The sequence below is a fragment of the Lissotriton helveticus genome, chromosome 2_1 (genome assembly GCF_964261635.1).
Source record: "Lissotriton helveticus chromosome 2_1, aLisHel1.1, whole genome shotgun sequence".
Lineage (NCBI taxonomy): Eukaryota > Metazoa > Chordata > Amphibia > Caudata > Salamandridae > Lissotriton > Lissotriton helveticus.
In genome coordinates, this window is record NC_136059.1 from 318103583 (window position 1) to 318116866 (window position 13284).

The 13284-nt window shown below is 43.9% G+C and overlaps 1 protein-coding gene across 2 annotated transcripts in view; it reads left to right on the forward strand.

Moving 5' to 3' along the window:
• LOC144817945 (activated RNA polymerase II transcriptional coactivator p15-like) overlaps positions 1-13284 on the forward strand; it is a 115487-nt gene that overhangs the window by 18694 nt on the left and 83509 nt on the right. For both annotated transcript variants that reach the window (XR_013607005.1, XM_078674912.1), the window contains exons 2-3: positions 7616-7688; positions 12045-12167. Coding sequence is in view for 1 of the 2 variants with exons in the window: in XM_078674912.1 (XP_078531038.1) it covers positions 7617-7688; positions 12045-12167 (195 nt within the window). In the remaining variant the exon portion in view is untranslated. The remainder of the gene's footprint in view (positions 1-7615; positions 7689-12044; positions 12168-13284) is intronic.

Sequence of the window (13284 nt, forward strand, 5' to 3'; positions counted from 1 at the left end):
TTATAGTTAGCTGGACATTTTACTCGTACAAAACCATTGAAATTCCTTCGTTATAGTTAGTTCTGCTAACTATAATTTGTGCGCCTGCAATCCACTGCTGATGATGTCACATATTACATCATTCATGACATGGTCAGTGACATCACTGATGACATCTCAATGACCTCAAATGATTGGACCCGTGCCCTCGGAGGCAATTTATAGAATGCTAACCTTCCATCTTTGCCTACTGGAAGTCCAAGTTGCAGTTTTTACTATGATCAAATCATACCAGCACAAGACTTAACCACTATGTAGAAGGTTTGAAGGTACTGTAAATGTCTTGAACACTCGAGGATCTGCAATTGAAAACGAGTAGCTACCATTTTTATTTAAAGGGTAATGTGTTTAGAGCTTTTAGTGGGATGAAAACGTGGGAGTGGTCTCTAAAAGGGGTGTGCATATGTAATTAAGGGTGTGGCTTAAAAATGTAAACAGTTTTTGTGATTCCTTTTGTGTACCACCCGACCCTTAGTTTGGTGCTTCTCTGAGCTTTCTGATATTGCATCCAGGTATATACATGTAACACAACAACTGATATACACCTAAACTAGCCAGGTCTATTGACTTTGGTTGTTAGCTGTTTAAGATAAATCAGTAACAACAATGATATTCTTGTAAATAATATTGAAAATGGTTCAATTCATAATTTGAGACTATACATTAAACATTAGTGAGGCCTGTGCAGTAGTGGAATTCAGTGTACCAGGTTAAGGACATGAATATAGGGCCCACTAAGGACTTGTTTAGATGTCCGCTTTTACTTACTACTTGGTCCGAGACCTGAATGGACCCCGTCCACTTAAAGACCTAGATGGGTTTATACAGTTTGTTTCAAGCACAAGAAAACACCCATGATGCTTGAGAAAATTTTTACACCATACTAGATGTTCTCTATTATGCTCTAAGAACGAATATTATTGCAGATATCGTTTCTGATATACATCCAGAAACAATTACACAACAAACCTAGACAAAGCTAATTTACACCGATGTGAGCCAGACGCAAGTGGTGCAGAAAATGTGACAGTGTGTTTCTTGCCAAATGTGTGTATGAAGCGATGGATGTGTGTTCGAAAGGCTATTTATGTTGGATGTGTGTGTGTAGATATAGTTAGATGGATGTGTGTACTAAGGGAGATATAATATGTGTGTGTAAAATAGAAGTACAATTCAACAATTTGGAATAGTCCTCACATAATTATTATCTTAAATGTGTAAAGTATGCAAATGTTTGATTTTGCAAAATCTATGAGCTGCTTAGATAATATACATATATGGAGCTACATTATGACATGCAAAATTTACACATATATTAGAAGACAATGTGTATACATACCTAAAACATTGTCACATTATGGACTGTATAATTTAACATTTACAAACGTGTGGAAAGGGGAACATGTAGAAATGTATTTATTATCCACATGCAAAGTTGTCAACTAGTTATGACAGACTCAAGTAATGTATTACTGTCCGGGCTACATTTCCTTTATCTACTTGGCGATAGAAATTTGCTAAAAGTCATAGAAAAAGACAATATTTTTTTGACCAGGTATGAAGAATTGAGTTTGGTGTAAGAGACACTATGAAATTAACACTTTAGGTGGGGCACAGATACACTAATTAATGTATGAAAGTATGACATCTTTTCCATGGTGCCGATTTAAAAATACATTTGGTGAGTCCTACCTCGAGGACAGCCGTTAGGAGAGCTGCTATTCTTGGCTTGGGCTATGTTAACAGAAGATAGGTTTTTCTGACGTTAGAAGATCAGCAATCCTCTCATGCTACACGCATTCTTCCCTCCGACTTCTCTCTGGACAATGTCAGCGTAGAGTTGTCACAGCAGATACTTTTCATGCTAAATTCTCTCAAGTCTGGCAAACGTAACTTTAAAGTATCGATTTCAGTTATATGAGGTTCTTCTGAATGAATGGGCCGAACCGTTCCACAACTAGCTTATATATTATATGAGGACTCGAGGACTGGCAGTTAAAGTGCATGAAAAGAAATGTATGTGCACGTTTTCAAAGCTACTGGGCTGAAAGTGAAGAGACTGGACGTGCTGTGGAACAGCATCTGAGCTAGAGCAGAGCGAGGCAAGAATGGACTCCGTCATAACGTGTGGGTATAACTTAAAGCTAGGGTGACCAGATTTTGAGAAGCAAAAACTGGGACAGCCCATACATAAAAGTAGTACTTAAGCCTTTAGCCTTACTTCTATGTTTGGCCTGTACCGATTTTTGTGTAGCCTTGTATGTGTATACATATATAGCTTATTTTTACTGGAAAAAACAATGGTTAAAGTAACGTTATAGTCTGATGAGTTTGTCCATGATAACATTAACGTTTTAAACAAAGAAAACTCTGAAACGCATATATATAGTTTAGTAGAGCTTACAATATTTTGTGCCCCCACCATGCAATGCTTATGACCTCATATATTGCACCACTCATGATGTTCTATGACATAATTTATGATAGCACCGATGAGTCTGCCAAGCGCCTGATTAGACGGTTCTCTAAGTTGGTGAGATCGTTTAAGTTGAACTGAATCCCCTCATGGTTGCTTCAGAGGGAGAAACGTTTTTATTTCCAGATGGAGAGCAATTGTCTCCTGAAGGCAATGTCATTTTCGTGGGTAACCTGTTTTCTTTCTCGTATCCGTCTGTCTCTTAGGTGGTGGGGGATCCAGTTGGTCAGTGAAACATACTGGCCTGTAGGGGGGTGAGTTCATGGTTGGCAGGAATATTTAGCTCACACTTGCAAGTCACTAAGTAAAACACTCATGAGAACTTTGTCAGTGGGACCTCAAAGGGGTGTGGTTGCAGCATTCGGTAGAGAAGCTGCCAGTGGAGGAGTTCAGATGGTCGCTATTGTGGCCTCAGCCTAGCTGGACACCTGCGTGGTGGTGCTTTTTGGACACTGGCCCTTTGGGGATTTGAGAGTGCTGTTCGTGCCTGGGGACCAAGCTGCCTGGCTTTCTGAAGGGTGCGAGGGTGCCCGAGGCGCAAGCTCTCTGGGGCGAGTAGGCCTTCCGCATTTGACTTAAGATCGGCTAGCTCACAGGAACCTCATGTAAGAGAGGCTCAGGGAACTTTCCACAGAAGAGCAAAAACCCTGGGATGGGCAGGGGTGATCGGGAATGAGTCAACAATGAGTTAACAGAAAAGTAGTTGCTGGGGTGTAAGAGGGGTTAGGTGACTCAATTGATAGCTGACTGTTAAAATCACATGGCTTAATGTAAAACTATGTAAAATATTTGGATTGTGTTTTAGTTAACTAATTACTGAATTTTGTGTAAGGAGTATAAATAACTTGATGTAATCAATAAAAAAAGAATTCACAATAATACTTACTCAGAAATGAGGCTTTGGACCAGGCTCTTTCACCCTTTAGTTGATTGGAGTGTCCTTTGTGTATGCTGCCCTATGGGCTGGTGTAAAACACAGAGTAGTCAATGGTGTACAATCAATGGCTATGTTTCTAGTATCTGGCTTTGTTACTAGTGTCATTCACATTTTGGGTCAGCCCAAGGACTGCATTAGGTAGTTGGATTATCAGGGAGAGTGAGTGATGGCATTTTGTCCCATTACTGTCTGCTTCCTGGAACAGGAAGTTGCATGTACACGGAAGCAAAGGAATTCACTTCTAGGCACAATTATGGCACACCCACATTATCCTCGTTCAAGCGGTTGTTGTGGGTGGTGTAAGCAATGAGGCTAGAGACAGCACTGCTGCCCCCACCAAGAGATCGATAGCACGGAGTGAAAAGACAACATCTCCAACTCCATGGTGATAAAAGGTCTCAACCAGGGCTAGGATGGCCACCTACTTTGCACTTCTCATATTTGGTTGTAGTGTATGGTTCTGTCTGTAAGCAACAAGAGCTATTCAGCTTTCTTACAACTAGCGGCCCCATGCAGAACTATAGGCCCCCCCTGCTCAACTGGTCTGTTTTGGAAGAACACAAAATCACTGCCAACTACCCCCCGCCCCCCACCCGGCCAACTCACCTGTTCAGCTGAATGGCCCTGTAAATGTCCTTAGACTGGTCCACCAATTCCCCTCCCCGGAAAGCCCCATAAGGCAAAATGCTACCTTAAACAGCTGTGAATATCAGACCTTGGGTAACTTCGAACTCAGGGCAACCAGTCTCTGCAGGTCAGTTGACGTTCTCTTGTCTTTCCACTTTCCCTCCATCCTCTGCCAGCCCATTAAGGCTTTTTTGATGGGAAATGTATAGGACCAGTACTTTGCCCACCCAACTTTACAAAGAATAAGAGGGCTGTCAAATACATCTTTGCATAAGCCACTGATCGTCCCTCCACCTTTTAGCTTTGCCAGGAACGCTACCCAGGAGGGTTGCTCCAAAATGTCACTCTAAGTGGGAAGGGTATGCCCAGACGTGGGTCCATGCTTGCTACGTCACTGGATTCATCTTAGCATGGCTGATGAGGGGTGATACCTCAAAACTGGTCCCAGGATGCTTGTTTCTGGCCCAGGGAGGACCTAGCCTGGAAGGTTCTGCTGGACTGTTTCCATTGGGAGCTGGGTCTAAAATGATTTGCATATGGCTGGGTCTAAACTGATATGGCGTGGTGTGCAAAAAAAATAAAACCAGGGCTTTAACCCAGATCTGTGACTGGGGGTGAATGTTTGACTTTCCAGCATTCTGTCCATCATCTGTTCTTTATTTCATTTGTTACCCTAAGTGAGAATGTTATGCCCAGACGTGGGTCCCATGCTCGCTACGCCTCCAAATTCAAGTTAGCCTGACTGATGAGGGGTGATACCCCGAAACCAGTCCCAGGATACTTCTTTCTGGTCCAGAGAGAACCTGGCTTGACAGTTTGGGCTGGACTGTTTCCATGGGGAGCAGGGTCAAGACTGATTTGCGTATGACTGGGTCTAAACTGGAATGACGTGGCGTGCAAAAAAAACAAAAAAAACAATGGATTTAACCCAGATCTGGGACTGGGGTGAATGTTTGCTTTGGTCAGCATTCCTTCCATCATCTGTTCTTTTTGCAGATGACACCATGGCTTGAAAAAATCGGATATCGCAGGAATGCCCCCTCATAGGCTCTCCTCGACTTAGTAGCTAAGCTGGCTGCCACGAGGTCTGGTACAATGGGACACCAAACCCTCAAAGATGATCTGGAAATGGGACGCTGCTTTCTTTGGATGGTAACGTCTGAACTCCTGCAACTTTAGTCGAGACAAAGCATCAGCATCGTTATTCAGTACCCCTGGGACATGCCCCCCTCCACCCTGCCCCCTCCCCCACTGGGGATCCTGAAACCATAGGTGAAGCCATCAAAGCACCTGTGCTGCCCTCAGGTTACTGTAACTATTAAGCCAATGGGTCAAAGCTTGAATGTTTACCGGAGATTGGGCCTTTTGGAAAACGGACAGGGAATCTCTGCTTCTTCTGCCCCTTTTCTTTACCTTTTTTGACTAAGTTGAACTCTGGGTGTGTTGGCATGCCACAAAAAGAGCAATTGTGTTTGAAATTATAGGTCCCAGGTGGTCTTGTGCATGTTTTTCTGTTATAGGCCCAGCAAGCTCCCTTCTTTTCCCCCTGTCCCTTGGCCGCGCCCTGCCCGAAAAGGCTGAGGTATGTTTGACTCTGACTTCCTGACCATCATATGGCATAACCAAGAATCGAAGTGAGTCTGATCCCAATACAATGTTTTGCAGGTTACCTTCTTCCTTCTAAATGACCTGTCATAATCTTTCCATGAGGTACCCCCAAACTCGTCATGCGCACAGTTCTGTTTTGGCCACAAGACAGCTGAGACCCCAGTTCAGGGAACTTCTCTACCCTGACTGAATGAAAGATAGTGAAACATTTAACCAAATTCAACAATGTTTCCTCTACCTTCTGCATGAGAGCAACCTTTGGAATGCGAACCCTCCTTACAACGTTTAGCAACCTCCCTCATTGGAGTCTCAATAATCTGATCAAATATCTCCAAAAACGCACCATTTCATATATATTCTTTCACCTATGCGGGGACATGACCCCCCCCCCCCCAAATGATCACGCTTAGGTCTCACCCAGACCCATACTTGGCAAAGCAGCGGCTGTCGCAACATTACCTTTAATGGCCGTCTCCTTGGCCCTGTGGGGTTGCACTGATACGGAGGACGTAGTCTCTGCTGCAGACCCTTGGCCTTTCTCCCCTGCAGGACACCCCACCCAATGCACTCTATTCTGAGTCGCTTGCTAAACTGTGTTCAGCTGCCCTTGATCACCCATCCCAAACTGGGAGACCAGCTTCCTTGCTCTCTTTAAAGCCCCGTCTAACACTTCGTTGGTTCGGGCCACCTATCATAGAGAGTCTGGGCAGTACACTAGCGATATTAGCTAAATGTGATAAACTGAGAAATTTAACTTGATGCATTTGAGGTAGACTGTTAGATTATACATTAATACTGCTAAATAAATTCAAGAAATCACTGTGTGAAATCCATCAAAGACATAACATTTACGATTCAAGTTATTAAATCCTAGTGTCTGGCCTCACTACATTCTTGATTTAAAGTGCCATTTCATATGCTCCATTTGATCAGTGGACAAAAACTCTATTCTGAATTTATAATCGTAAGATTCCGAAGGGACTGTCTCACAATACAATCCTGTACTAAACCTTAACTGGCCATAGCCCTTTTACGTTAATGTAAGGCAAACTGCCATGTATAAACATGTTTTCAAGTTATGCCATTTTATGATAGTTTGTTATTATCATTGTATAGACCAAACTATCGATGCACGTGAATGATTGGCAGGTGATGGGACGTCAGATGAGGAGGATGGGAGTAAGGTTGTGAAGTTATCTTGCTGATGAGTTGCCCAAAAGGTGGAATATGGTGCCAGTGCTGAATCTAAGGCTTGTGGGGAAACTAAGGTTAAGTGACTTGATTATGTAGAGTGGCCAAAGTGGGAATGAAGTATAATGTAGTTGTAGGAAATGGAGTGAGGATAAATTATCAGTTAGTGGTTAGAGAGGATTAAACCATAGGTGTGTGTTATCTACGAGTGTGTGCAAATATGTAAATTGTTGTCATCTTTAAGTTTTATGAATGCTGAATGTAATGTAATTAGGATGCATCAAATTGTGACTATAAATCAAAATAGAAATATGAGATGGAATGTACATGGTTGGTCGGCTGTGGAAGTTCCACCTGTCGTTTGCTACCTGCCTTTCATAAGGTTGCAGTTAATATACTCACGTGGTTACTCAATGCCTCTCTCCTTGGAACTAGGAGCACTGGTTAAACCAAAGCCCAATGCTTCCAATTGTTAGCTGTGCTTCAGTGGATTGTAGATCTTAGTGGCGGGTGGAAGCACTGTCTTTGTATCCTGTTGCGCAGGTTTCAGCCGGGCAAATGCATTTTGGATATAGAGGGAACGTATCCTACGTATTAAGAAAAATACCTTTTTTATACTTAAAATTGCAAATTCATTCACAAAGGTAAATTTATGATCAATGTTGTTGTTGTTTTGTGTGATTTATACGATTTCTTTCCGTGGTTCCATCATATTACATTATGCTTTCTTCCCTCAGTATGCCTAAATCAAAGGAACTTGACACTTCAAGCTCAGCGGAAAGTGACTCGGACAGCGAGGCTGATAAAAAGGTGAATATTGCACCCAGCGCTATGAACTTGCCAACGGATACTACACACCCATTTGTCAACCATATGTGATTATTGTAAAACCTTGTTGAAGATCCAAGTAGTTGCCAAAAGTAGTTGCTTATTCCCATAGATGTCTTTTGTCATGCACATATTTATTGAGCTTCTTTCACCCTAGTAGGCAAAAAGTAATTGGCTGTAGTTTCACCTCAGTTCTTTCTTTACCACTGAATGAGCTGTACCAAGGATCTGTCGTGAAGAGATGTGGCAGTTACTTTCTACTATTTTTGCATTTTTGACAGCATTGAGTGCCTTGTTCTGTGCTTGCATCCAACTTATATTTTTCAAAATGTTCTTGTACTGTTGCCTTTTTTGTGTTTTCTGTATTTTAAATTAAGGGGTAGTACATGCTATCTAGCCTTAAATTTGAATCATTTGATCTGAATAAGTCATAAACAGGAACTGTAAGTCACATCCAGTAATGTGAATGCTGCGATGTAGTGAAGATCTCTGGGAACCTAAATTCCAGCTTAGTTCTTTGTTAGCTTAGACTTTGTCTCTAAAAAAATATATTTGCTTCCAGGTGGACTTGTAATTTGCCTTAACCTTGTAGGTGAGTACATTAGTAAACTCGAATTCACCCACGGCATATTATCACATCCAGTCTTCATACTTTGTTGGGCTGCTTCCCTGATTTGTGAGATCTCAAGTACAACTAAGCAACATCAAAAGTGAGATGTGTACCATTCTCCAATAACCACGACAGGTTGTTGATCTACAGAAGGGTTGTCAATCTATGAAAGAAAGTTTGCCTACCAAGCCTACTTGAGTTTCATTGTAGATGTGAAGTGAACATGCAGTCAAGGTGGTGTGATTTTGAGTAAAGATATCACAGTTGCAATAAAGATGTTAATTTCCAGGTTGAATTCTGTGTTTTTGGCAAGACACGAAACTTTATTAAGATCTTTAATAAGGTTGCCACAAATATATTATTGTGTTCAGCACAAAGCACAGTAAGATACACAACAAAGAAATGTATTATATTTATGCATCAACTTCTGTTCAAGATAACTAATTACAAATGTAACATTTGCTATTCGGGAGTGCAAAAACCGAAATTTGTCTCCACAAAAATTAAAACGCAGCAGCAAAGTACAAGTTGATCTAATAGTACCTTAGCAAAGTGCAAACAAATTGTCTTAAAGTTTAAAAGCGGAAAACGCGACTAGGAAGATTAGCTTATATTGCAGTTTAGAGTTAAAAATTGTCTGTTGCGTAAAAAGTGCCTATTTTGCAACCTGGGAACCCTAGTGACTCATGGTCGGAGGCAGTACCCATGTGGGAGTGATCAGACTTGACTGCAGAATGCTGTCTTATGCTGTGATACAAACGATGTGTGAATCACAGGCAAAGGACCTACACTAGGATCACTGTGGTCCTACGTGGGGTCTCCTTAGTCTGGCTTGCGAGTAGTCTGTCGAGGTACTAGACCGCTTCACAAAAAGACAGGGTCAAATTTGAAATGCGTCTCACGGCCCGGGGCTCCTGTGAGCGGTGGAGAGCCCCGGGGCCCCCAGTAGGATGTTGCGCAAGTGTTGAAGAGCTGCAGCGTGAACGCCTGCCCCTGGCGCGTGCTGAGAGCGGAGTCCCCCGAGATTGAGCCGGTAAGTGCAAAAGGGTGGAGGGGGGGTCTCGGTGCACTTGTGTGTGTGTGTGTGTGTGCGCGTGTGTGTATGCACCGGCGGGGGTGGGTTCTCTGTATGTGTGGGTGCGTGCATGCATGGGCGATCGTGTGTGTGTGTCAATTGAGCGCTCGTACTTGTGCGCGTGACAGTTTCAAATCGCCTCCAAGGCGATGCGCGTGGCCAGGATTGTCTCCTGGAAAGCAGACACGGCGACAAAAGGTTCTCGGCGAGAACGCGCTTCCGCGCGCTTAGCCGAGACCTAAAAACGAGGAAAAAAGCGATAAAAGACAGAATACCTACTCATGCACACAACAGCAAAGAACTCTTCAACATCATCAAGGAGTTTGCACAACCCACCAGCGAGTCCACCGACATCCCTCCCTCACAAGACCTCTGCGACACACTCAGCACCTTTTTCCACCACACAATCAAGAGCATCTACGACAACTTCGATGAAGACAACCAACACACTGAACCCTCACCAACCACCCCCGACACCCTGAAGCCAGCGATCGACAACTAGACAGCCCTGACCACCGAAGACACACTGAAGACTATGAAGTCAATCCACCCCACGGACCCCTGCCCCCACCACATTTTCAATAGAGCCGCCGACACCATCGCACCCATGCTCTGCCACACCATCAACCGCTCCCTGGCAACCGCCTCGTTCCCTGACGACTGGAAATGCGCGGAGATCAACCCCCTCCTGAAGAAACCCTCGGTGGACCCCACCGACCTCAAAAACTACAGACCCATCTCCCGGCTTCCGTTCCCAGCGAAAGTCATTGAGAAAGTCATCAACAGCCAACTCGCCACAGTCATCTAACAGCACAACATCCTCGACTCCTCCCAATCCGGCTTCAGAAAAAAACACAGTATGGAAACCGCCTTCCTTGCCCCAACAGACGACATCCGTACCTTTCTGAACAAAGGAGAAACAGCAGCCCACATCCTGCTCGGCCTATCAGCGGTGCTCGACGCGGTCTCTCACCGCACCCTAATACGCAGACTCCACGATGCAGGGATCCAAGACAAGGCCCTTGACTGGATCCACTCCTTCCTCTCCGGCAGAACGCAGTGGGTCAGACTCCCCCCATTCCTCTCAGACCCTACACCTACCAAGTCCTCCCTCAGCCCTGCGCTCTTCAGTGTCTACATGGCTCTGCTCGCCCCCATAGTCAGAACCTACGGATTTAATATTGTGTCAACTCATCCTCTCCCTATCCAACGAACCCAACACGTCCAGACACAACTTTCGAGAAGGCATGGAAGCCGTCGCCAAATGGATGAAAAACAGCTGCCTACAACTAAACATAAACAAAACGGAAGTACTCATCATGGGCCCAAACCCAGACGCCTGGAATGACACCTGGTGGCCCTCGGAAGCCCACCCATCCCCACGGACCAAGCACGCAACCTGGGAATCATCCTGGACTCCGAGCTCAAAATGGACCGCCAGATCAACTCCGCCTTGCTGTCCTGCTTCCACACTCTCCGCCTCCTGCGTATGGATCCCCCTCGAACACAGAAAAACCGTCACTCACGCCCTGGTCACCAGCAGGCTTGACTACGGCAACGCACTCTATGCCGGAATAAACAAAACCTCACCCGCAAGCTACAGAACATCCAAAACGCTGCCGCAAGACTGATCCTCAACCTGCCAAGCCACTGCCACATCTCCCAGCACCTGCACACACTCCACTGGCTCCCCATCGAAGCCAGAGTCACCTTCAAGATACTAACCCACGTTCACAAGGCCCTCCACGACACCGGACCAGCCTACCTGAACAGCGGACTCAAATTCCACGCACCCCAAAGGACCCTACGATCAGCCCAGCTCTCCTACGCCGTGGTCCGCCGCACCAGAAAGACCAGATCGGGCGGCCACTCCTTCTCCTTCCGCACGGCCAGTGCCTGGAATGACCTTCTACTCCACCTCAGACAGATAACGTCGGTCCCCATCTTCGCAAGAAACCTCAAAACCTGGCTCTTCGACAGACCCCCTTCTTGATGGACTGAAACCTGCGAACCCCCCACACCCACACTCTAAGTGCCTTGAGACCCTTACGGGTGAGTAGTCGCGCTTAACAAACACCTGATTTGATTTGATTTATGGGACGATTTTTGGATTGGTTCAATGGAATGCTGATGAAGTCAATTTTTGAGCGTCTGATTTTCCTATAATAGACGTTTCTCGTGCTTCTGAGTAATTTGAGGTGCAGGGAGGAAGGAGCTGTTCTCCATTGCCGTTCAATTGTTCTTAGTGCTCTTCTGTCATCATTTAGTACTGTTGAGCATTGAGGTGTTCTCTCTCTCCTCCATTCTTTTACCAGCAATTATATTTCAAGTGAAGCCAGAATGATGTTGATGAAGTGGAATAATTCCAGCAACCCGAGTTGACACAGCGGACACTCTGGATACTACGTGTTTGTTCTTAGTGAGGAAGATGCTGTGACACATACTGTTATTGTTATATCCATATTGAGAAAAACTTTAAATAATATTAAAAAATGGTAGGTGAATACAAGTCAGGGGTGGCTTCTTGGTAGTAGTACAGACTACGTTCAAAATGCATTTGTAAAAGTTTCACATTGATTTATCTGCTTCATTTGTTTTTTGCTTTACGTTTTGGGACTTTGCAATGTTGCATGACCATTTTCTGTCTTTTTAGGCAAAACGTAAAAAGCAAGCACCCCCGGAGAAGCCTGCAAAGAAACAGAAGACTGGGGAAAGTTCTAAAGGATCATCAGCTTCTTCTAAGCAGAGCAAAAAAGCGGATGATAATATGTTCCAGGCAAGTTGGCTATGGTAAACGTTATTAGGTGTACATGTAGAAGGTGATTTGGCATGACATTTTAAGTGTACATCCTACGCCTGTGCATGCAGTATACAGAGACTATCTTTTCCTGGGCAATATCACTAGTGCAGGTTTGCATGTATTGCTTTGAGAAAATTCTGCAAATGAAAAATAACATTGTGTTCATTATGGTTTATTCTACAATTGCTTTCTGGATGCAGTTAAAATCTTGCATCATTGGTAGTACACTAGTTAGGGAGCATTGACGCGGCTCAAACTTATTTTTTTCTTATTACATTTGTTTGGATACTTCTGTTTACGTTAATGATGTAACAGTAGAAAAGTACCTTAAACGTTGTTTCCTGAATTATGATGTTGGCTTCTCCAAGCTTCCTTCGGGTTGAACTACCTGTGTTAGGAAACTTCTAAGATTTTGACCTCTATGGATAGTTTGTGTCATGCTGCTTCCTATGTCCAGTCTTCTGTCGGGATGTTAACAAGGCACATCAGGGTGTGTCCACCATTTAGCTGTTTAGGGTTGTCGAGACTATGCTGTGTTACGATAATCTGATATAGCGCAACAATTCGACCTCAAAGGGGCATCTCAGCGCTTGGATAGCAAATCAATTAGGAATCAACCATTAAAGGAGGAGGTCTTAAGATGTCTTTTTTGATAAACAATTTTATTGATTTTTGCACAGAAGAACAAAACAATTTGTTTATCAAACAAGATATCTTAAGACCTGCGCCTTTAAAGTCTGAAAACTCGATGCAAGCCTTCATTTGAAGGGGGAGCCTATTCCAATGATGGGGAGCAAGATACAAAAAGGAACGACCACTGTATTTAAGAGTTTGAATACGTTGTGGGTGAAGAAGAAGCTGGATACTTGATCCGAGGTTTCTTTGGGAAAGATAGAGCACTGGTTTATTCTGCGGCTATATCGGTCCTTTGATTGACCTAACTTTAAATGTCAGACAGAGCAGTTTAAAAATTGCTCTTTTCTTTACGGGTTGCCAATGAAGGGCCCTGTGCGGGGGGATTAACGGTGTGTCTGGTAACTGTTTATTAACCAGTCAGGCTGCAGTATTTTGCACCACCTGTAATTTCAATAGA